The following is a 24439-nucleotide window of genomic DNA, read 5'->3' as shown; positions in this document are numbered from 1 at the left end:
CCCCACGAAGCAGTCTCAGGGGCTGGAGTCCTTTGGTGCTAGAGCAGGTGAGGGAGCTGAGGCCTACAGGAATGTCGAGATGGAGATGATGATCTTCAGACTTCAGTCTGGTGGGGAGCAGGTAAGTGCTGGAGAGACCTGTGCTCTGAGAAGCTGAGGCCGAGTGGGGGATGTCCCACCTCAGCACATTCTCTTCTGTGTGACGTTGGAGGTAATTAGCCTGGGGACCCTAACAGCTGTCACCACTACCCTTCAGGAATTCTGGCCCTCCCTACATGAATTCTGGGCCACACTCCCACTGCAAACTCTGTGGAAGAAGGTAATCTCATTAACCTTTTCCTCAGATGTGCTGGCCTGAGTCACCTGCATACCAGTCCCCTCTCTGAGAAAGCTTCTGCCAGCTCTACCCTGGGCTCTCAAGAGCCTGAGCTGATGGGGGCCTTCCCCATAGGCCAAGAGCCTGCTGACTCTCTGCTGGTCAAGGTCCTCGTGGCTCTCAGGGATCCTGACTCAGCTCACGATGGCATCCAGGGGAACAGGGGAACCTTGGAGGGGAAGGTAAGAGTCTTGGGTCCCACCCCAGCCTGGCCACTGGCTCACTGTGGTGACCTGCAGGCATGGCTTTGTTGTCTCTGCACTTGATAACTTTTGAGATCCAGGAGGCTAGAACTCAGGCACAGAGTGACTCGACCTGAACCTGGCCTTGGTGTGCGGCACCCTGAGGAGCCATTGGCCCTTTCAGAAGAGGTTGCAGACAAAGGCTGTGATGGGAGATGCATAGGTCATTATGAGAGCGAAGAAGAGGCACCTGACCGAGCCCGGGGTCCAGGGAAGGTATCCCACAGAAGGGGTGTCTGAACTGATACCTAAAGGATAAGCAGGAGTTAGCCAGATGAAGGAAAGAGGGAACAGGTGCACAGAACAACTTGTGCAAATATGTGAAGGCTTGGGAAAGCAGGGTGTATTCAGGGGACAAAGAAGTTCCGCCTGGCTAGAGCCAGGACCTCCAGAGGAGGAACTGGCCAGAGATGAAGGGCCAAGGGGAGACTGAGAAGGGACAGGGTCGGATATGCAGAGGCCATGCAGCTGCCTGTGGAGAACAGACCAGGGCAGATGAAACTGCGGACAATGAGAGGCCAGACAGAAGGTGCAGGTGGTACCCTGGCCGAGGGCAGGACAGCAGGGCTGGGGAGGACGGGGCAGACCTGGTGGCTGGTGGGGTTTCAGGGGAAAGGCCACCCAGACTAACATAAGGCCTCGGGAAGGGGAACATTTCTTAGGAGAGCAGACAGGGGTCAACTTTACACAGTGAGTTTGGGGTGCCCAAGGGTCATCTTGAATCAGGAATGGAGTGAGAGATAGGTGGCTGAGTCTCAAGCACCCCAGTGGGGATAGAAACAAGGCCCCAGGAATTATCAAGATGGCCTGGAGAAAAGTATCAGGGTTGAGGGAAGGGGGCCCAGCATCTCGAGGTAGCCCACGGAGGGGCATGAGGAGAGCCAGAGAAGCAGCTGGAAATCCAAGAGGAGCTGTCAGAGGAACTAGAGCGAGTTTCAGAAGAGGGAATTGGTCTGCCTCTCTGTCCAGCACTCCTGGAACAGGTGAAAAGATGGGGGGACAGAGAAGTGGAGGTCCGGGAGCCTCCAAAGAGGCTGCAAAGTGTGGAGGAAGTTTTAATGGTGGTGATGGGGTTCCCAAGGACCATGATCTGTAAGCGGGTATGAGTGTGAGCAGGTCCACCACACAGGGCCGAACAGGTTGTGCACAGCACACTTCAGAGATCATCCACTAAGGAAAAAACTACTTGGGGCCAAGGGGAACCTCCTGGAGCTGGCTGGGGTTATTTTGTAATGCCTGTAACTGCAGTGTGGATACTTACCACACGGCGGCGCCAAAGACCAACGCTGTACTTGGGCTTGAATGGGCCAGGGATGGGGTCGGTTTGGGGGTCCTTTGCCCTAGGGTCACCGTCAGATGTGTGGGGGGTATTACCAGGTGTCCATGGCTAGCATTCTCCCCACCACGATGGCATCTAAATCTCTGTCAGAACAGTTCCTAGCAGTAGGAACTCTAAAATAGACGACACACCGCACATTGCAGCCTTTGTCAGGGGAGACCCCACCCCCTCTGCCTGAGAGGGTTCCTGGGGAGCGGCTCATCCAATTATCTGAAAGAGGCCCAGGCGTCCCTCCCATTTGTCCCTTAGGAGAAGGGAGTCAGGAAGGAAGGAAGGACGCCTGGTCCAGCCGGCAGGACACAGACAGACACCCCACCCCAGCACGGCCCTACTCACAGTCCCCCTGGAGGCTGAAGCTGGATCAGCCGGGCCAGCCATAGACAACACAGCCCAGCCTAGGGCAGAGTCTCCAGGGAAGTCACCAGTTTAGCCTGGCGACTCTGAACTAATACCTACCAGCTGCAGGGGCTGGCCTGGAAATGCCTGAATAAGCAACAGTCATGTTGTCTTTGAAAATGATAACATGTCCATTGCAAACCATTTTTTGTATAAGTAAATATGAAGAAGAAAATAAAACCAGGTGAGAACACTATGTCCAGAAGTGATGGCCACTGCTGGCGCAGGGATGAGCCTCCTGACAGCTCTCAGGGCCGAGGGATGCAGGTTGACCTGGGGAGACTCCTGCTACTGACCAGCCAGCTGTTCTGGTGCACTGGCCACTGCTCTGCGTCTGCTGTGTTGAGCGCCTTTCCCTACTCACATACAAAACCCTGCCTTCCCCCTGGCTGGTGTGGCTCAGTGGATTGAGTGCGGGCCTGCAAACCAAAGGGTCACAGGTTCGATTCCCAATCAGGGCACATGACTGGGTAGCGGGCCTGGTCCCCAGTTGCAAGCATGTGAGAATAACCACACATTGATGTTTTTCTACCTCTCCTTCTCCTTCCCTTCCCCTCTGTCTAAAAATAAATAAAACCCTGTCTCCCTACCCTACCTGGCCTGACCCTGCCACCTCTCAGACCTCCCCTTCCTTTCTACCACAGCCCCTGTGACTCAAACACAGCAGGCGTACTTTTGAGGTGTTGCCCCTGCTGCTCCCTCTGCCCCTGCTGCTCCCTCTTTCTCTGGCTGGATTATTTGATGACTGCTCCCTCCTTGTTGTTCAGGTCTTGGCTACAATGGCACTGTCTCAAAGAGGCCTTCCCTAACCAACCTGACCAGCCCTGTCCCTCCACATCACATTACCTGGTTCATTTTCTCCACAACCCTTTCTCTCTCTGAAGCCATCTTACTAATGCGTCTCCTTTGGCTGAAGTGGAAACCCCTGAAGAGCGGACCTTGCAGGTCTGGCCTGCTTCTGTGACCCCAGCATGCAGAATGGCACCAGGCACATAGTAGGTGCTCAGTCCACGCCTGACATCCACTTTCAGTGCCCAGCGAGCATCTCGGTATGCACGAACCCCCTGCAGCTGTCTCCCACTGGTGGTGGTCCCTTGATCCCTGAGTCAACAAGCTTTCAACGGATCTTATCTTGCCTCTACAACTCTTTGGAATAAATTCGTGAAATGGGACTGAAGGGCAAAAAGGGAGTTTGCCCTTGACATCCTGAAAATACCACTCTTCAACTCTCAAAACAATTCCCACTCTCTCGAGGGGCGTCTACTCACACGTCACGTCCATCGCTGCCTATCTCAGAGGCCAAACACTAAGTGTGTCTCCTGTTGCTGTTCACATCTGCATTGTGTCGGTTATTAATGAGACGACGAAGTGCCTCTTAAAATTGTGATTTTAATGAGTGAATAGATGGGTGCGGTTAAAGCACCGAAAACTAGAAATGGCTCCAGGAACCGCAAGGCGACAGTAGTGAGGGCAGGGCTTGAACGTGGGGCAGCATCCCTGGCCCTTGCCCTTTGGCACACACGGTGGGAAGCAGGGTCCAGGCTGGGCTGCAAGTGGGTGGAGGCTGACGGCAGGTACAGTCACACCCACAAGCCCCATACTTACCCCCCTTGAGCCTGCATCTGCCCCCACCACTCACTAAAGTGCTGTAGCAGGGCGAGGCACATTGGGCCCTCTCCCCCTTGACCTCTTGGTGAGCCAGTTGACCATTGTCCCCTCCAAAAGCTGTCTCCAGCCTCTTTCCTCTACCCACAAATCCAGCTGCCTTCTGGACAGCTGGATGCATGGTCCCCAGACTCCTCACTTGCCCCTGCCCAAACCAACCACTTCACCTTCTTCTAACTTGATCCTCTAGGCCTTCCCACATCATTGTAAAACCCCAGCATCCCCCCATCACCCAGGGCCCAAACCGTGGCATCATTTGGGCTACCCCCCTCTCCAGACCCCCTATTCCATCAGTCACTCCGTTTTGCTTTCTGAGCATCTCTCAAATGTCTCCTCTCCACCCCCTCTCCAAGGCCACCATGACCTTGGCTGGAAAATGACAGCAGCCTCTTTTTGGCCTCTACCTGCCCCCTCCGTGCACTGCCTGAGTGACCCTTGCAAAGCACAGATCTGACCACAGAATTCCCCAGCTTACAGCACAGACTCCCCATCATCGAGGGTAAACTCCCTGTCACCTCAGCCAGTTCCCAGGGCCTCTCACGACTGGCCCCATCTCCAGCACAAACTCATACGGTTCTCTGGCCATACCAAGCTTTTGCCCCTGCCAGCAAGGGAGGCTGCCCCCCCCCCCCATGCCTTGAACTGTGCTGCACTCTCCGCCCCAGATGCTCCTCCGAGAACACGCTCCTCTGCCTGCCTAGGGAGCCCCAACAACTTGCCATGTTAAGGGCGCCTTCCCCACAAAGCCCTTCCTGACCGGCATACACTCTCTCTCACACCCACACATGTGCACACAGACACAGTCATGACCACACACACACTCACACTGGTGACAGAGGACGTGCCTGCCCTGACCGACAGTGAGCCTCCATGGGCAGCGACCAGGCGGCCTCACTTTGGCCCCCCAGGACTGATCCCCCCCAGGACGGAGCACACAGCAGCCTCCTCAAGTGCTTGCTGAATATCTGGTGATGAGTGCTACACTTGGTCTGCGGCACGAGGACAGGGGCGCAATCAGGGGCAGGCTTTCTTCTGTCCCCTCACAGAAAGCTGGGGCGGGGGGCAGTTGCATATCAGAAGGCTATAGGCACGGGGCCTGTGGGGTGGGATGAGGGATGCCTCTATTTTTTGGGAGTTTGGGACTTGAACGGCATTGCTTCCAAAAACAGAACTAGCTGTGCCGTGAGGACTATAGGTTTACTGTGGATCTCGACACCCTCTGCCCTCTAATGAGGAATTCTTCGGAGGCCAGAGCTTATCCCTTGAGGGACGTGAACTGCTCGGGGTAGAAATGGCGAGGATGGGAGGTCCGCCCCAGCTCCCAGCCCAGGGCCAGGCAGAGCATGTGCTCAGGGAATGACGCCTGACTCAGATCCCGACTGTTGAGGACTCCGCGTACTTAGCAGGAGTTTGAAGACCACCCCTTTCGGATGAAAGCACCACAGAAAGGCCCTGCCTTCCCTGAGCCTCAGGCGATGGTCCTGTGAAATGGGTTTCAGCTGTGTCCTTCCTTGCCTAGTTCCCTGGTTGCTGGGGGAGAGGCCATGAAGGCCTCCAGTGCCCTGTGGCCCTTAGATGCTGCCCCCCATTTAGGGCCTCTGGCCGGGCAGAGAGGGCCAGGCGAAGAAGTGTCCCATCTGCTCACTATAGCCTCATCCATGCCTGGCCCTGGTGGGCACAGGTTGGGGAGGCAGGCCTGGTCACGGAGAAGGAAAACAGGTAGTGGTGCGTGCGTAGAAGGGGTGAATGGTCTCCGGCTGGGTAGCTCAGTTAGTTAGAGCATCATCCTGATACGCCAAGTGTGTGAATTCAATCCCCGGTCAGGGCAGGTACAAGAATCAACCAACCAGTGAAAGCATAAATAAGTGGAACAACAAGTCGATGTCACTCTCTCTCCTTTCCTCTCCTTCTCTAAAATTAAAAATAAAAATAAAAAAGACAAAAAGGGGGATCAGTGAGTGGGGAACCAGAGCACACAGTTTTCTTAGGGGAGGTGACATCTGAGCTGCTTCCCAAATAGATAAGGGAGAGTGAGACCCCAGGCAGAAGGGAGGCTGAGCGAGGAGGTAGGGGCCAGAGAGTGGGGCCCCATCCAGGGAGCAGCAGGTGTGGGCGAACTGGAGCAGCAAAGGCCGGCAGGATGGGAGGGAGCTGAGGGCTGAGGTTACTAAGGCCAGATGTCCCAGCGCACCACAGAGTCTGGACTTAGCCTGAGGGCGCGGGGGGGTCAGCGTGAACTGATTTATAGTTTTGTTTGGTTTTTTAATATTGTATTTATTTATTTTTAGAGAGAGGGGAAGGGAGGGAAAGATCAAGGTGTGGTTGCCTCTCACGTGCCCCCCACTGGGGACCTGGCCCAAAACCCAGACATGTGCCCTGACTGGGAACCAAACCGGCCACCGTTTGGTTTGTAAACCAGTGCTCAATCCACTGAGCCACACGAGCCAGGGCTTTTTTTTTTCTTTCTAGGTGATATGTAGTTCATTTTTCAAATTTTTTTCATTATTGTTCCATTACAGTTGTCCCCATTTTCCCCTGCCCCCCACTATTACTCTCCCCGGCCCTGCTATTTCTTAAACTCCCACTATTAGCCAGAAATGTGGTGATGAGGACTTCCATGGCTCTTGCCTCCACAGAGCTTACAGACCCGCAGTGAGGTAGGTTTAGGCACATGAGCACATATGGGCATGCCTATTACCTGGTGGTGATGCGGGACATGAAGGCATGAGTCCACAGGACATGGGGACAGAGAACAACAAGGAGAGACTGTTTTCGGGCAAGGTGGTCATAAGACCCCTGGCTGAGATGGGCAGGAACTAGTGGGTGTCAGTTCTGAGAGCTCTGGAGAGGTCCAGCATGCGGTTCAGGTGCAAACTCGGGGTGGGGGGGACAACAGTGCTTTGTACATGTAAGGACAAAGGAAGAAGAGTCCCTCCAGGGAGGGTCATGAGATCTGGTGGGCCACCCAGGAGCCCCAGAACAGGAGAAGGCTCTGGGCGCACAGGGCGGCCTCAGGTGGGTGGAAGCCCTGAGATTGGACTATGTCTCGGGGTTCCGGGAATGAGGAACGTAGGCCCTGGAAGCAATCCCCAGGCCTCAGGATTGCAGAGAAGGGAAGTTCTGCCAAGGGAGACGAAGAGGGAGCTGGAGAGCAGGGAGAAGGTTAGGTGTGTGCCTGGTGAGGACAGGTGGGGAACAGGGTGCCAGTGCCCTGCGGGCCTCTGTGCCCCTTCTCCAGCCTCTCAGGAAAATATTCAGGAACCTCTCAGGAGTATATTGAGGAACCTCTTCAAGTCCTCAAAGCACTTCTGGGTACGTCTGTGCTACTTCTGAAGGTGACCAGGGCTTTCAAGGTTGAAGAGGGCCAGTGGCGTCTCATTGCTGGGAGTGGTGGAGGACTGGAACTGGCCCTATGACAGAAATGTGGGGTCAGCTCTCAGCTCCACTTCAGCCCACTCTAGCAGAGCGCCAGTCAGCATTCCAGACCATTTTTCATTGGAAAAAACTGGGCTCTGGCCCCCTTGGCCAACATGCGTCCCAAGCCCAGATAACTTACCCATGTTAAGAGCAAGACCTAAGACTTCATACCCAGAAATCATACCCAATGAGTGGTGACTGCATGGCCTGGCTAAGAGCCCAGATGGTGGCAGGACGGGCAACTTGTCTCCACAGCAGAGAAACCGAGGCTGGCCTGGAAAGCAGGGTGGAAGGGCAGCGTCTGGACTCAGAAGGGCTTCCAGGACTGGGATTTGGGCCTCCCTCCCTGAAACAGAACTGGCCCCGATTCGTTCTTTGAACCAACCCAACCCAACCCAACTCCACCCAACACTGGCAGCTCCGGGACCTGTTTCAGGCGGTCACTGAAGGGGCTTGGGGGGAGGGGCGCTGAAAGGTCTCTAGAGGCCACGGAATCTGAGCAGGACACCGGCAAGCCGGGCTCTCGACGAACCCGGTTTTGGGGTCTGCGTGGGAAGGAATGGGACTGCCTCGATGACCCGTTCTCGGAGAGCACCCTGCACCCTCCGATCCTGAGCGCTCCCGCCGCCCTAGCGTCCTCCGGGGTCCCGCCTACCCACAAGCTGGTGGACTCAGGGGGCCGCCAGCTGCCCGGTTACCCGAGAGGGTGGAGCGAGTTGTGGGCGCCTCCAGGGGTGCTGGAGCTGCGGGAGCGCAGGGGGTGGGGCCCAGAGGGCCGGGGGAGGAGCGGGACCGCAGGGCGACGGGGTGCTGGGAGGGGCGGGCGCCGGCGGCGGCGACAGCAGCAGCTGCGGTGCGACCGGGCGGGGCAGCGAAGAGTGCACGGAGAGCTCGAGGTCCGCGTAGCCCAGCTCAGCCATGTGAGTGTCCCCGCGGTATGCGGGAGCCGCGGGCCGGGAGGGGGGCTGGAGCGGCGGTTCCGGTGTCTCCCCTGCCAGTGCCGCTCCATAGGTGGGGGATCTGTTGTCCGGGCTGCGGCCCTGTCCACATCACCCCGGACCCAGACCCCGGCCGCGCGGTGTCGTTCCTCCCTCCCTCTGCGCGCGGAGAACACAGTTTCGCCCTACAAAAGCCGCCGCCTCCGGGCCTGCCGCGCCTGGCGCTACCTCCTTCCAACCCACTGCAAGGCCCAGGCAGCCGGTGCCCCGGGGCTCTGGAGTGGGCCAGGCCTGAGGGCGGGCCCTCGGCGCCAGCCTGGGCCCTGGCACGGTCTCTTTCCGGGAGCCCTAGCTGCCTTCGCCGCTGGGGAAGCTGAACTAGGAATGGGGAGGGGTCGACAATGGGTGCAAGTCGGCCTCCGAGATGAGCTAAGCTTCTCCGCCCTACCGCCGGGCCTAAGCCGCTTTGGGGCCCTGCCCGTGGTGTCCGAGCCTGGTCTGGGGGCCGGACTCATCGCCCAAGCCTGGTGCTTCTGAAGCCGGAGAGGCTCCCTCCTGAGCGGTGGGAGAACAGACCCGGTCCCTGGAAATGGGAGGCTGGTCTGGGGTCTCTGCAAGCGGCCAGACCTGGACACGCTGCGGACTTGGTTTGGGGAAGGAGCTGCTCATCAGAGAGAGCTAAGTCAGGTCTCAGCCCCCTCTGTCCTCCTCTCCCCGGTGAGGCCTGAATGCAGCCTCTGGCACTGACCCTTACCGGCCAGTTCTGCTGGGTTGCTCCTAATGCGTGACTAGGCTGGCTGGCTGAGCACCTACTGTGTGCAGTCTAATATAACAATAACAGTGCCTTGGGCACCATCCGTGTGAGGCCTCACCCTGAGCCTGCAGAGCTCAGCACCGGCACAGCCTTCTTAGGAAGGTTATGACAATCTATCAGATGCAGAAACGGGACCAGAGAGGTTAAGTAATTGTCTAAAAGCCACACAGCTGATTCGAGGAGATGTGGGAATTAGGTCCAGATTTGAAATCTTGCCACCGCACTATCCATCTCCTTGTCGTGGAGGGGGAGGGGCTGGGGAAGGTGAGAATCAGACCAGGGAGTGAGGCGCAAAATACTCCAGCAAGACCTAGATCCCACTTCACCCCTCACTTTGGGTCCTCGATTCTGTGAGGCAACAGCCAGAGAACCGGGCCTGGACTTGAGTGGGGGTGGGAGGATCACGAAGGGCGCCAGGATGGTTCCTCCAGGGTGGAAAAGCTGGCAGGAGGGGTGCGGGTGAGTCAGGCAACCCCTCGCAGAGTCTGGGACTCACGCCCCTGGTCTGGCCGAAGGGAGGCCACCAGTCTCCAGCATGAAGTTTGCCGGTTGGGGAATGTGACCAGCTGACTACCAAGAGGGCCGGCAGGAAGTGAGGCCACCCGGCTGCCTCCGCCTGGTTCCGGGGTGGGGGGTCCCAGGTCATGCAGCGTCCCCCTCCCTCCGGGTTCTCGCAGCTTGGCATGACGTCAGCAGCCGGGTTTGGGGCATTGCTATGGATACAGGGGCAGGCTCACGAAGGGACCCCATTCTCCCCTGCAGCCCCCCTTGCCCGGATTATTTTTAGCTTCTGTTTACCTCAGTCGGGCTGGGGCGCCGCCGCTGGGCCGCGGGGCGGAGCTGGACTGGGACTCCCAGCCAGGCGATTGGCCTGGTGCAGCACTGAACTGGTGCACCACTGAGTGCAGGTGGGGGGACCTTCTGCCCCACGAAAATGCACCAGTTTGTAGGGGTATTGAAGGCCGCAGGATCTGGAGCCATGACGTGGCCAGAGCTCCACCGCGGGCTGCCCCAAGAGGCTGTGCTGCAGGCCCTGTCACCTTTGGGACCCGGGTCCTTTCACATGTCCAGAACAGGCTTCAGGGCTGGCATGAGTCCAGAGAGTCCACTGGTTCTTAACAGCCAGCCCCCCACCAGTTCAGGTGGATTCAAGGGGTTCAGTTCTCTCCCTCCTCCGCAGCAGGGGAGATCCTGCCTATCCACTCTGTGAAACGGTCACTCGGATGGACATTCCGAAGGTCACTTGGGAGGAGTCTGGGCCAACAGTAGCATGTTCTGGTCCCTGTGGGCCTAGGGGATTGGTGGCAGCAAAACCCCAGCCAGAGAAAGAAAATCGAACCCACTCAGTTCCAGAATTCCAGGGGACCCCCACCTTGCCTTGTCTCCAGGGAGCAAAACCTTACTCGCTGATACAATCACAAAGTGGGGAAGGGACAAGGAAACTTATATGTGGGGTAGCAAAGTTAGGGTGGACCAGACTTGAACTCTACCCCTCCAAGAGCTCAGCCTTGGAGCTCACTCAGCCCCCCACACACGTACTCCGCTCCCCACCTCCTTCATTGCCCTGGTGCATGCCCAGAGGGTACAACGGGGAGCCAAGCAGACAGGCTTCAGCCCTCAGAGTTCACAGTCTGGGTGGAAGACAGACCCTAAAGGAGAACTGACAGCCTCGTTATGTGGCCTCAAGGATCAGAGGGAGGAAGCTATGAGAGGCCTGAAAGGGGAAACCAACCCTGGGCAGACTTCCTGGAGGAAGAAGTCATGGGGTAAGGCTTGAAAAGGGAGAGGGAGCTGGTCAGGGTGAGAGTAGTCAGAAGAGGGCACAGGAGCAATGGGGGCTGCTGCTCAAATGCTGAAGAGCCTGACGCGTGTTGAGAGAGGGTCTCAGAGCTGGAACAGAAAGACCCTGGGGCAGCAGGGACCTGTGAGGCAGGAGTGACTGAGGGTGTACAAGGGAAGGGACAGTCTTGTGGGGCATGTCAGAGAGTCTTGACGTTTATCTTTGGGGCAGGAGGTTATCCATGGATGTTTCACAAGAGTCAGACTACAGATGTGAAAGATGTGAAAGACTGAGTCCTGGGGCTGACCTCCTGGGTTCGAATCCTGGCCCTGCCATTTACTAGCTGTAATATTGGGCAGATTAATACATGTTAACGACGGGAGTTAACACTTGTTGTGGGCTTACAGAGCGAGTGTGTCCACCCCAAGTTCCATACCCCACACACAATTCTCCCTTCCCCAGATCCTCCCTTTAGAGGGAGGTGCCGCATTTCACTGCCCCAACAACCCTGCGGGAGAGTTGCTGTTGCTGTTAGTGTTATCCTCATTTAACAGATGTGGATCTGAAGAACGGAAAGGTGGAGGGATGTCTTGCCAAGGTCACACAGCCAGTTAGCTCAGGTTTCTCACCTGTGAAATGGGGCTCATAGGACTTACCCCTGCAGGGTTGTTGCCAGAACTAAATGAAACGATGTTTGTTAATTAAGCCCAGTGCCTGGCCTATAGAAAGCACTCAATAAATAAAGCCGTTTGGGGCATTGTCAGGTGACTGGAATTTTACAAAAAGCAACATTGATATTGAATAAAGAATGCGCCATTGCGGGTAACAGTGGAGACACAGAGTCCATTAGGAAGCTGCAGTGGGGTTCGAGGTGAGTTGGTGACAGCTTGGACCTGAATTTTACCTGTGCGGGTGGAGGAGAGGGGGCAGGATCCAGAGGAGACAGGAGTGAGTGCCTTGGCGAATGTGGAAGGTAACAGAACCTGTGGCATCCAGGATGACTCCTAGTTTCTGTGTCCAAGAAATGAGTAAACAAATACATGGTGGGCTGTCATGGAGAGGTGGAGACTCGGCAGAGTCCAGTCTGAGGAGGAAAGTGGGGTATTCAGTCGGGGGGCCACCAAGTCAGCACATCCCTGATGGCCCGCTCTGCATCGTCACTCGGTTCTGGGAGGCAACAGGCACAGCTGGGTATACAGGCCTGGTGCTCAGAATAGCCATTTGGATAAGGAGGAGATAAGGAAGCTGGCAACATTTAGATGACATTGAACTGTGGGAGGTGCACATAGCCCAAGAGCTGGGAGAACGAGCCCCACTTGAGGACAGGAAGAAAGATCCGCTGTGGAGAGAATAAGATGTGCAGCTAAGGAGATAGGCTGCAAAGCAAGGTCATGTTGCCTTTTGAAATTCAAGGGAAGGAAGGGCTTAAGGAAGAGGAAAAGAGCCACAGAATGAAAAGCTTCGTGAGATCTAGCAGGATAAGGACTAAACAGTGGACACTGGACTCAGCAGCAGGGAGGTACTGGTGACCTCGTCCAGACCAGCAGGGGAGTGGTGGGTGCAGAAGGCGGTCCAGGATGGGATGAGGAGTGGGTGGGTGTGGAGAGGAAATGGAAGCACACATCTCTTCCAGAAACTTGGCTCTGAAAGGGGGTGAGCGGTGGGGTCAGTAGAAAGAGACACGGGAGGGGCTGGCTTCTTTTTGTAGCTATTTATTTACTTTATATTGAAATATCATATGCATACAGAAAGGGCATATGTCCTCAGTGGTACAGCTTGATACATCTTCACAAGGGAACACAGCCGTATAGGATTAGGAACTAAAGTGCAGATTAAGAAATAGAACATGGCTGCCACACTGGAAGCCCCCTGTGCCCCCTCCCAGTCACTATTCCCAAGGGTAACTACTAGTCTGAATTCTATCACCGTAGAGAGTTTTGCCCGTTTTTGAACTTCGCATCAAAGGACTCGTCTATATCCTCTCTTGTAGTTTTAATTCTTTCACTCCGTATCACGTCACATCTGTAGGATTCGTCCATATTGTTGCACGCGGTTGCACGTTCACTCTTTTTGCTGTAGAGTTTTCCACAATCGACTGATGGGCATCTGAGTAATTTCTAGGGTCGTCTTCATTCTTCTGTATGGGAGTGACCTGCGCCCGTTTGAGGCTTGTGGAGAAAGTCTGAAACGCTCATTTCCTATGAGAAGAGAGAGAGAGGACTAGGATTTCCCCAGTGGGAAACTAGAGCCTAGCTGAGGTTGAGAATTGCTGCATCGTCCCAGCTCAGTGCCTGAGCCAAGGCCTCTGGCGGCTCCTGCCAGGCTGCGTGCAGGTGCAGAGAAGATGGGGAGTTGGGTTGCCCAGGGCTGGTTTCTGCCAGGTAGGAGAGAAGCACGGAGCACTGGGCATGTTAGTGGCAGACAGAGTGACAGAGTCATGGCTATGGATTCAGGCTGGGGGAGGAGGGTGTGCGGGAAGGTAGGGAAAATAGGTAGAGGGAGCTGGCAGAGAGAAAGGAAGCAGAGGCGGGTGGTGAGCTCTGTGCAATCTCCAGTGACTGGCACATGCTGGAAGCATGTGGGCCCTCTCCCCTGGAGTCTGGAGGCAGGGCAGGGTGGGGAGGTGGGGGAGAGTGCTCAGGGTTGTCACTCAGTGAATAGTGAGGAATAAATGAGGTCTCGGTAGAAGGCAGGTGAGGTGGAAGTGTTGGAGAGAGCCTCAAGCTCATAGTCCATGTGGTTATGATTTAGGAAAGGAATATTCCAGAGCCAAGTGATAAGACTGGGGTGTTTTCGTGGTTGGGAGTGTTAGCTGAAGGGTAAAAAGAGGCCGGTGTTGGGCAGGCAATCCACCGAGTGCTTACTTGCTGGTGTAAGGTGCATAGCACCCAGTTTTCGAGGCGAGAGGGTGGCATTTTTCAAACTGGGGTCCTTGACATCTGGCCTCTGGACCTATAGGAGGTTGGTGGGCTTGTTGGAAATGCAGACCCTTGGGTCCACCCCAGCCTCTTGGGAAAGGCAGCCCAGTGCAACAGAATGAGCATCAAGAAGCAGGAGTGTTTATGGGGTGGGAGAGCACGCAGCCCCTCCAAAGGCATGGGATGCCCAGTGGACCCTAGGCATGGTGGCCTCTCTCCTGGCTGGAGGCGGACAAGGGATATTCAAGGAAGAGATATTGGGGACAGGCAAGGGCTGGCACTAAGAGGATAGAGCCCATGGGAGCTGGAGACCAGAAAGATGGGACTCCACTGTAGGATGCAGCTTCTCTTAGAGAGGAGGCCCTGGCTGTGCAGTGGGTTCTCTTCCCTGGGACCTGTCGGGGAGGGAGAATGGGTGTAGCTAGTGGCGGGCGGGGTGCATGGGGCTGTACTCAATTCTTTGCTTCCTTCTCCGGGCAGCAACGCAGAATATCCTACATTTTTAGCTCCTTTACCTTCTCAGCCTCTTGGACTCCTCACGCTCAGCGCCTGACTCTACGCCCTCAACTGGCATAGCCCCTCCTCAGCACCCGCTCTCCAGCCTTCGCACTCATATCCCCAACTCTGAGCCCTCTGTGTGTTCAGCCCTTTTTCAGCACCCCCCGAAGGCCACCCTGTGAACCCCCTACTCTGTTTTCATTCTCTTTATTCCCTCCATATTCACGGCTCAACTCCCTTTACCCACAGTCCTGATCCCAGCCCAGAAGACCCCCGTCAGTCCCTTCTCCGAGGGAACCCCCAGTCACCCCTCCCAGGGGCGGGGCAGGCCAAAGCCCGGGTGCCCCCGTGGTCCTCCCGTCCCGCCCCATCCCGGCGGGCTGAGTCAGGCGGCAGGAACTGGGCGGGGGGCGGCGCCGGGAGGAGCTGAAGCCTAAGCCAGAGTCGCTGGGAGCGAGCGCGGAGCCCAGCCAGGCGGGCACTGAGTGGCTCTGGGCCGGTGGGGACACGGCGGGGGGGCAAAGGCGGGGGGGGGGCCGTGGGGGGCTGTCCTGGACCTACCATGAACGCCAAGAAGAAAGGTAGGACCCAGCCCTGGGGCTGCGAAGCCTCCGGGGCAGTCTCCAGGGAGTGTGGGCCGGATTCTGGGGGCCACGGACGCGTGTTTCTCCGGAGCAGGGTGGGGGTCTGCGGAGGATCTCTTCTCGTTAAGGGTTAAAGGGTCTAGTCTGTTTGAGACTCAGTTTCCAGGTCCCAGCTGCAGGAAAGTGGAGGGGGCGGGGCACTTCTCGGCACTGCCCCCTACTCTGGGAATCCCCCGGCTCTGAGCGCCCGGAGGGTTCTGGCGTCCCGGCGCCTGGGAACCGGAGGGGGCTGGGAGGGAGCAGCTTACCCGGACGGGGTCGGGGGCGCCAAACTCGCGCTGACCCGGCCTCGACGATGGGCGGCTCCGCTGGGCTCAAAGCGCGCACCCCGCCTGCCAGGTGACCTCCAGCGGCCTCGCAGGGTGCGGGCTGGAGCGCCTGATCCACTTTGGGTGGGGGGAGACCAGGGGCAGGTCTGGGGAGCCTGCCCCGCCCCCGGGTAAACAGGCGCTTCCGCACATTCTTCGCGCGCCCCGCCCCTTTCCTGCCCCTTCCCAGCTGGAGGAGGGTCCCCGCGCGACCCCCCCTTCCTGCCCCAGGCGGCAGGCGGAGCCAGCACCTCTGCAGGAAGTGGGGGCCGAGCCGAGGCCACGCTGAGTCCGAGGCCGAGACGCCCGCGGCAGTCCTGTCATTAGCCCCGTGGCTGGCGGTGTTGTGGGACTGGCGGTGTTGTGGGACTGCCGGCGTCAGGCCGTGTCCCGCAGGACTAAGATACGGAGAACGGGCCGCGGGGAGGGGGCTTTGAGGGCCTGACTGGCGCTGGATACCCGCCCTCGCCACCCCCAGGGAGCCCCGCGCGGACTCATTCCATGATGTCCCTGTCGGTGCGGCCGCAGCGCCGCCTGCTCAGCGCCCGGGTCAGTAGGAGCCAGTCCTTCGCAGGCGTCCTCGGCAGCCACGAGCGGGGGCCCAGGTATGCAGAACACGGGGGCTGATGGGGTCACGAGTGTCTGGCTGGGTTGGAGTTGTGTGTGCAGTGAGGGTTTGGGGGACTCCTTCTTGCCCCTTTCTGAGTGCAGCGTCTTCTTCAGGAGCTTCCCGGCCTTCAGTCCCTCAGGGCCCCCACGGAAGCCCCCAGCGCTCTCCCGAGTGTCCAGAATGTTTGCCGTGGCACACCCAGCCCCCAAGGTGCCGCAGCCAGAGCGGCTGGACTTGGTGTACGCAGCTCTCAAGCGGGGCCTGACGTAAGCAACCGCCTCCCAAAGCTCTGTCCCAGGATCCCTCCCTTAGCCCCATCCTCTTTCTTCTAGTGAGAACTTTACCCACCCTCACACCCTCTCCTCACTACCTGTGCCCTCGGCAGCTGGAGGCTGTGGAGGTAAGCTAATTCCTGTCAACCCTTTTCCCAGGGCCTATTTGGAAGTACACCAGCAGGAGCAGGAGAAACTCCAAGGACAGATAAGGGAATCCAAGAGGAATTCCCGCCTGGTGAGTGAAGGATGCCCTGGATTACTAGTGCTTTTTGTCCTTGTGGGGTGGGGGCCTGGGTAGGGCCAACCCTGGGTGACATCAAGGCTGTTTTCTGGGGTTACTTAGTCCAGGTGTGACTAGGAGAGGGGATATCAGGGAGGGCTGGGGAGGTTTCTATCCCTCCATTCCCCAGGCTGTGCACACTTTCTGCCTGGGACCCAGCCTGCCTGTGGGAGCTTCCAGTGGGGTGGGTGGACCCCACAGACCTGACCAACTGGAGATTATATTGGAGTGGCACTGAGGGGGAGCCATGGTTCTTCCTGGGGAACAACAGCCCAGGCTTCCCAAAGGAGGAAATACTTCTGCTGGGTCTTGAAGGACGAATGGGAGTTTCCTGGTAGAGGGAAGCACGCCTGAGGCACAGAGCTCTCTTTCGAGGGGATGCAGAGTTGCAGGAAAGGAGTGTGTGGGGGGGCCTCAGGGAAGAGGTATAGGGAGAAGAACTGAAAGGGTCTTGGGGACCAGATCTATGTTGCTAGTACCCACCAAAGGCCAGGCTTGTGGGTCTATCCCTGCTTTGACTGGAGTGGCTGTGGACTGTGGTGTGAGGGAGTGGAAGGCTGTGTGGAGGAGCAAGGGGGGTCTGCGGGCATACTTCCCATACGTCCTAAGTGCCCCCTCTCTTGTTCCCTCGCAGGGCTTCCTGTACGACTTAGACAAGGTGAGTATATAGAGAACGGTGTTGGAAGAGGTTGGCTCACAGGGAGGGTGGAGGGCCCTGGGCCTCGGGCTCCTCCTGACACACCTCTCCCCCAGCAAGTCAAGTCCATTGAACGCTTCCTGCGACGACTGGAGTTCCATGCCAGCAAGGTACGTATGCAGCATGCGTGTGTGCATGTGGTGGGGGCCGTGGGACTGGGCACCTTAAGGACATGGGGGAGATGTTTGGCTCTGGGTGTGTGACCCCCGTAGTGAGTCTCCATCTCCCCACTGCCACCCCACTCACATGCCCAGATCGACGAGCTATACGAGGCATACTGTGTCCAGCGGCGTCTCCGGGATGGTGCCTATAACATGGTCCGTGCCTACAGCACCGGATCTCCAGGGAGCCGTGAGGCCCGGGACAGTCTGGCCGAGGCCACTCGGGGGCATCGAGAGTACACAGAGGTGAGGCGTGGGAACCCATGAGGCACAGGCTCAGGGTGTGGCAGAGCTGATGAGAGGGGTCCGGTTGTTGACCCGTCCTGTCCCTGCCCATCCCTCCCAGAGCATGTGTCTGCTGGAGAGTGAGCTGGAGGCACAGCTGGGCGAGTTCCATCTCCGGATGAAAGGTACTAAATGCTGGGGCAGATGGGGCGGAGNGGGGGGGGGGGGGGGGGGGGGGGGGGGGGGGGGTGTAATGTGTGCCTGAGACCCCGCCCTCAGAACGGCTCTTCTTTTCCTCCACTCCCAGGGCTGGCTGGCTTCGCCCGGCTGTGTGTGGGTGATCAGTATGAGGTATGAGGATGTGCAGGGAAGGGCTGGGATGGCAGGGTCACAACGCCGAGAGCTGCCTCATCCTGCTTGTTCCCCTAGATATGCATGAAATATGGGCGTCAGCGCTGGAAACTACGGGGCCGCATTGAGGGTAGTGGAAAGCAGGTGTGGGACAGCGAGGAAACCGTCTTTCTTCCTCTACTCACAGAATTCCTGTCCATCAAGGTGATGCCTCTGCCCAGGACCACAGGACACATGATCTTGTGACTCCCTGACCTTGTGAACCCCCCCAACCCTTACAACCCTGAGACCCTTACCCCTGTGACCCCCTCCTGGCTCCATGGCCCTGAGAATGTGGGATCCCATGACTTTATGACCCTGTGAATTTCTCATGACCTTCCGACCTTGTGCCTAAACCACCACAAGGCTGTAACTCCCATTAGCTCAAAGATTCTACAAAGTGAGACCACTGTGGTCACCATGCTTCCAGGGTGTTTCAAGCCTCCACGGCCCCATTACCCCAAAAACTCCAGTCCCCACAACCTCTTCATGACCCTGTGACTGTTTCAAAACCTCAGTGCAAATTCAGACCTTTGATCTTCCAAGATCTCATGACCCGTATACTCTTGTGATCCCATGATTTGTTCTTGGCTGTAGGTGACAGAGCTGAAGGGCCTGGCCAACCATGTGGTAGTAGGCAGCGTCTCCTGTGAGACAAAGGACTTGTTTGCCGCTCTGCCCCAGGTTGTGGCTGTGGACATCAATGACCTTGGCTCCATCAAGCTCAGCCTGGAAGTCACGTGGAGGTTGGTGGGGCGGAGGAACTTGGGGACAGGGCCAGGGGCCAGAGGCACCTGCTAACAGCCTGTCTCCTCCCCAGCCCCTTTGATAAGGATGACCAGCCCTCCGCTGCTTCAACTGTCAACAAGGCCTCCACAGTCACCAAGCGCTTCTCCACCTATAGCCAGAGCCCCCCGGACACACCCTCACTTCGGGAGCAGGCCTTCTATGTGAGTCACAGCTCAGCCCGGGCTCAGGCCCCACCATCCCCCAGGGCCTGAGGGCAGTCCTAAAAGGCCCTTTCCTCTCTCCCAGAATATGCTGAGACGGCAGGAGGAGCTAGAGAATGGGACAGCATGGTCCCTGTCATCCGAATCTTCAGATGATTCCTCCAGTCCTCAGCTCTCGGGCACTGCCCGCCACTCCTCGGCCCCCAGGCCCCTGGTGCAGCAGCCTGAGCCTCTGCCTGCCCAAGTTGCCTTCCGTAGGGCTGAGACCCCCACCTCTGGGCCCACAGATGAGGAGGGAGCCGTGGTGCCAGCCCTGGCCAATGGGCACATCCCCTATAGCCGAACTCTGAGCCACATCAGTGAGGCCAGTGTAGATGCTGCCTTGGCAGAGGCTTCAACAGAGGCTGAGGTCCTAGAAAGCCAGGGGCCTAACCCACCTGCACACCCAAGTCCCATCCATGGGGAGCACCTTGGTCCTGCCCCTGCCATCCTGGACCCTGACTCTTCTGTCACAAGCCCCACTCTCAGTGCAATAGGCCCTGCCCACACGTCTACAGACCCTGCCCCCTCTGTACATGTAAACTCACTCCCCAAGGTCACAGACACTAGCTCTCCTAAACTACCAGGTCCTGCTCACACCACTACAAGCCCTACCTGTAGTACTGTGAGCACTTCCAGCAGCGCTGCAAGCCTCACTCACACTGCCGCAGACTCTGCCCACAAGTCCAAGCCCTCTGCCCTCACTGCTACAGGCCCTACCCCCAGTGCCACGGGCCCAGGCCAAACCACAACCTCCACCCACAAGGCAATGCTTTCTACCCTCACTACTACAGGCCCTACCCCCAACACTACAAGCCCAGTCCAGACCATAAGCCCCAGCCACACTGTCACAAACCTGACAAGTATTGTCACAAGCCCCACTGTCAGGCCTTTGCTCTCTACCACCCCCGGGCCAGGCCCTGTGTCAAGTGCCCAGGGCCCAGCCCCTCCTACCACAAGTCCCACCCATACCACCATAAGCCCCGCCCACACTACTGCAAGCCCCACCCACACCGCAGACCCCACCCACCCCACCACCAGCCCTACTCACAAAGCCAGGATGACCACTCATATCACCATAAATCCAATCCCCAATGCTAAAGGCCCAGTCCAAACCACCAGGAGCCCCACGCACCTCGTCACAAGCCCCACCCTTACAACTGTAAGCCCTTCCACTCCTCTGGACCTTGCCACGCCCCCCAGCCCCTCTGCACACACAGACCCCAACCTCCCAGGCACTGACCCGCTGTCCTGTAGCCATGCAGCTTCCACGCCCTGCACTCAGGCAGACCCCAACCTCCCAGGCATCGACCCACTGTCCCATAGCCACCCAGCCTTTACGACCTGCACTCAGGCAGCCCCAAGTACCTCCTACCCAAGTCCTGCCTGCTCTAGTTTGGAACCCCTTACAAGCCCTTCCCCAGAGCCCCCAGGGCCCATCCTTCAGAGCCCAAGCCCCCCTTCCTCATCCTTAGCCCCTGTGCCCCAGCATTCAGACATTAGCGTGGCCATGGCTACCCAGGCCTCAGTTCCAGGAGGGGCTGGAGGGGCTGGAGACAGGAGGCTGGAGGAGGCACTGAGGGCCCTAATGGCCACCCTGGATGACTATCGTGGTCAGTTCCCAGAGCTGCAGGGCCTGGAGCAGGAGGTGATCCGGCTGGAGAGTCTGCTCATGGTGAGGAGGGCTGGGCGGGGCTGTGACAGCTCGGGAAGGGTGGCCAGGCAGCAGCAGCAGCAGCAGCAGCTCTGACTCCCTTCACAACCCCAGCAGAGACAAGGCCTGACCCGGAGCCGGGCCTCCAGTCTTAGCATCACCGTGGAGCATGCGCTGGAGAGCTTCAGCTTCCTCAACGAGGATGAAGATGAAGACAATGATGGTCCTGGAGACAGGTGACAGGGGCTAAGTGAGATGGGGATAGGTGGGGAGGAAGAGGTGAGGTGAGTGACAGGTAAAGGAGTAAGGCAAGAAAGGGGAACAGGTGAGGTGGGGCCAAGTGAAGCACAGGAGGAATGCAGCAAGACTGGAAGTGGACAGGAAGGGAGGACTTGCTCGTGGGTGCATCCCGTGTACTCCTCATGTGTCCTGGATGTCCATGCTTCTAACGCCACCTGTATCATCTGTATCCCCAGTGCTTCTGACCACCACCCTCCTCCTCCTCGCTGTCCTTGCAGTGTCTGCTTCCCTCACCAGTTTGCATCAGCTCAGGAGCCCTTTCATTCCCTCTGTGCCCCCAGCACCAACCCTGTTTGTTCCGTATAGCCCGGCCCCTTGGCTTTGTCCTGGATCGGCCTTTGCCAACTCCCAGTTGAGGGTCATGCCCGGCCCCACCTCCCTCTGCTGCTGCCCAGGTCACAGCTCTGTTTGTGCCCTGAGCCCCTTGGGCCACAACCCCTTGCCCTCCACATTACATAGACTATCCCACCTGCAATCCCGTCCCCACCCTTCTCTGCCAGGCAGTCCCAGCGGTCCTAGCTGGATGTTGCACAGGGCAGATGGACTCCGAAGACCTCAGCCACCACTTGTGGGTCCCAGCCCTTTCTTTCTAGAAGTTTCCCATGAACATACCCATTGTCTGTTGTCTGTGCATCGTCTGTTATTTCCTTCAGGGGTGGGGGGAACTTAATAAAAATACACTGGTGACCAGATGATAATGCCTGCTCCTAAAGTGGTTGACCCCAATTTTCTTTCAGGCTCCCAAGCGCCCTGGAGCCTGGGGCTGCCGAGAGCCTCAACTCACCCAGTGCCCGCCCACTCAGCACAGAGTGTCCAGCTCTGGACACTGCCTTGGTCCAGCACCTCTACTACTGCAGCCGCCTCCTGCTGGTGAGGCTAGGGGCATTCCCGCCACCCTGTTTACAGCCTTTTACTCCAGGGAGCGCTCCACACCTGCCCCAATGCCAAGGTCCCTGGCATCTGTCTCTTACTCCCTCACTCTGGTTCCCTCCAATCTCTCCTAATGCATGCTGGGACTTGTAGTCCCTGGGCTCCACTCTCAAGCTGTACGTTGAGGTCTCAGCTACTTGGCCACCTCTATTCTCCAGAAACTTGGCACATTTGGGCCCCTGCGCTGCCAGGAGGCGTGGGCCCTGGAGCGGCTGCTGCGGGAGGCACGAGTGCTGGAGGCCGTGTGCGAGCTCAGCAGGCGGTGGGAAGTCCCCGCTACCTCTGCCCAGGAAGGTAAAGGCCCTGTGGGCTCTGGCTTAGTGTCTGCCCTGAAGCTCCTTCCTTGCTCTACCTCACCTATCCTCATCTTTCCACCTGCCTACTTTGTTGATGATGGTTTCCTGCATTTCTTCACAGTGGTACAGTTCTCGGCCTCTCCGCCTGGCTTTCTGACCTTCTGGGACCAGTGCACACAGGGACTTAGCCCCTTCATCTGCCCTGTGAAGCAAGTGCTGTTCACCTTCTGCAATCAGTACGGTGCCCGTCTCTCCCTGCGACAGCCAGGCTTAGCTGAGGCTGGTGAGTGGGCTGCCTGCTTGCCCCCTCTGCCCTCCCTTCTCAGATCCCAGTGATGGGACCGTAGGGAAAGCCAGGTTAGGCCTCACAGACATGCTGAGCTGAGCATTGGGAAGAAATAGCAAAGGCTTGTTCCTTAGTGCAAGAGGACCCAGTGGGGTAGGGTGTGGGCAGAGACCCCTGGTCCTGAGCCTGGGGTGGGAGCACTCCCCTCTGAGAGCCTGGGTCCATCCAAACCCTGAGGCCGGTGGTACCACTTCCCACAGTGTGTGTCAAGTTCCTCGAGGAAGTGCTGGGGCAGAAGCTGCCCAGGAGGCCCCAGCCGGGCCCTGGAGAGCAGCTCACTGTCTTCCAGTTTTGGAGTTATGTGGAAACCTTGCACAGCCCATGTATGGAGGCCTATGTGACCGAGACCGCTGAGGAGGGTAAGGCAGTGGCCCCAATCACTAAGTGGCCTGACCCCGAGGGTGGGTTGTATGGTATGGGTGAGGATGTGAGCGTACAGAAAGAGGCTCCTTGCCCTGCCACACTGTTCCAAGCCCCCTCCTTCTTTCAGTGCTGCTGGTGCAGAGCCTGAACTCAGACGACCAGGCTATTGTGCTCAAGGCTCTAAGGTTGGCACCTGAGGGGCGGCTGCGAAGGGACGGGCTTCGGGCCCTCAGCTCCCTGCTTGTCCATGGCAACAACAAGGTCATGGCTGCTGTCAGCACCCAGCTCCGGAGCCTGTCGCTGGGCCCTGACTTCCGGGAAAGGGTGAGAGTTGGGCAGGGCTCCCCTGAAGGCAACGGCTCAGGTCCCAGGGTCCCAGGGTCTGGCTAAGTCAGCCATCACACCCTTACTCAGGCCCTACTCTGCTTCCTGGACCAACTCGAGGACGAGGATGTGCAGATGAGAGTGGCTGGCTGCCTGGCCCTAGGCTGCATCAAGGTGATCCCTCCCACTCACTCACTTTCTCTCTCCCTGTCCCCATCCCCCAGCCCTGGGCCCTGGGCTTTTACTGCCTGCTCCAATGGGCCCACCTCAATGCTCCTCCTCTGGTAGGCTTCCGAGGGCATTGAGCCCCTGGTGTACCTGTGCCAAACGGACACAGAAGTGGTGAGGGAAGCTGCTCGGCAGAGCCTGCAACAGTGTGGTGAGGCTGGGGGATGGGAAGTATAGTCCTGGGACATTTTGGCTGATGGGAGTAGGGGTTAAATGGGGTCAAGGGCGGATGGACCAGGGTGAGGCTAACGCCACTCCCGACCCCATCCTTAACCATTACAGGGGAAGAGGGACAATCTGCCCATCGACGCCTAGAGGAGTCGCTGGATGCCCTGCCCCGGATCTTCGGGCCTGGCAGCATGGCCAGCACAGCATTCTAAACTCCCCACCCACCGGCTCCCAGTGCCCCTTCCCCCACTTTCAGGGCTCACCAGGCACTGACAAGGGAGGGTGAGGGCTGGCTCCAGACACCCCCCCCCAGATTCCTATCAATGAAAATCCTAATATATTCTTCTGTTGCCCTTGGGGTGGGTAGAGTCAGTGCCTGCAGTCAAGTGCCTCCCAGCCTCAGCTCAGCACACTTGCCACGAATCAATGCTCCAGGCCTGGCCATCCCTCCTCTGCCCCACTGCATCCCTTGGTTTTGTATTTTATTTACAGAGTTTTACAGAAAATAAAAAAGTCAAAATGTCTTTCCTACATGGGCTGGCCTAGTGCACTACTGACCCTCTGAGGCTCCAGCACCCTTTGGCTGTGGCCCTTCCTGACACTGGTGTGCCCATGCTCCCAACTGTGATGCTGGCATGTGCTTTTGCCCTGGAAATCTGGGTGGGAGAGAGCCTGGAGGCTGGAAGAGGGCAGAGGAAAAGGGTCGTGGCATGTTGCTGAGGAGGCTAGGCCTGCTGGCTGGGCGTGTCCTGGGCCTGGAGGCTGGGGGCTCAAGCTGGAGCCAAAGTGTGGAGTTGGTCTGGAGGAGGCCTAAAGGGGGCCAGTGCTGGGAATGGCTCCCTAGCAGCTAGCACCCTGCTGTCTGGAG

General features: G+C 58.0%; 1 protein-coding gene and 1 long non-coding RNA gene across 6 annotated transcripts in view; one reads left to right on the top strand and one right to left on the bottom strand.

Annotated features, from left to right (window-relative positions):
• The first annotated feature begins 374 nt into the window (after nt 1-374).
• On the top strand, nt 375-24107 carry RIPOR1 (RHO family interacting cell polarization regulator 1). Of its 5 annotated transcripts, none has more exons than XM_037041505.1 (22): nt 375-558; nt 15814-15940; nt 16059-16211; nt 16377-16455; nt 17135-17158; nt 17254-17307; nt 17452-17604; nt 17705-17768; nt 17891-17934; nt 18013-18138; nt 18571-18719; nt 18794-18923; nt 19009-20637; nt 20731-20852; nt 21654-21786; nt 22005-22140; nt 22264-22425; nt 22689-22847; nt 22979-23175; nt 23266-23349; nt 23464-23554; nt 23686-24107. In XM_037041505.1, exons 2-22 carry the CDS (start codon nt 15837-15839, stop codon nt 23781-23783), a joined length of 3891 nt encoding a protein of 1296 aa, XP_036897400.1. In that variant the 5' UTR covers nt 375-558; nt 15814-15836; the 3' UTR covers nt 23784-24107. The 5 variants fall into 5 exon arrangements, with proteins under 5 accessions (XP_036897400.1, XP_036897399.1, XP_036897401.1 ...); XM_037041504.1 differs by lacking the exon at nt 375-558 and adding an exon at nt 8242-8355; XM_037041506.1 differs by lacking the exon at nt 375-558 and adding an exon at nt 14931-14964.
• LOC118983860 (uncharacterized) overlaps nt 12664-24439 on the bottom strand; it is a 24289-nt gene continuing 12513 nt past the window's right edge. The window contains exon 2 of the long non-coding RNA XR_005065809.1: nt 12664-14280. This is a non-coding gene — a long non-coding RNA (uncharacterized LOC118983860). The remainder of the gene's footprint in view (nt 14281-24439) is intronic.

Source organism: Sturnira hondurensis, unplaced genomic scaffold (genome assembly GCF_014824575.4).
Source record: "Sturnira hondurensis isolate 20B ecotype Veracruz unplaced genomic scaffold, ASM1482457v3 Scaffold0003090, whole genome shotgun sequence".
NCBI classification, from domain to species: Eukaryota; Metazoa; Chordata; class Mammalia; order Chiroptera; family Phyllostomidae; genus Sturnira; species Sturnira hondurensis.
Note: the sequence above shows the minus strand (reverse complement) of the source record. Positions and strands in the feature narration are given on the sequence as shown.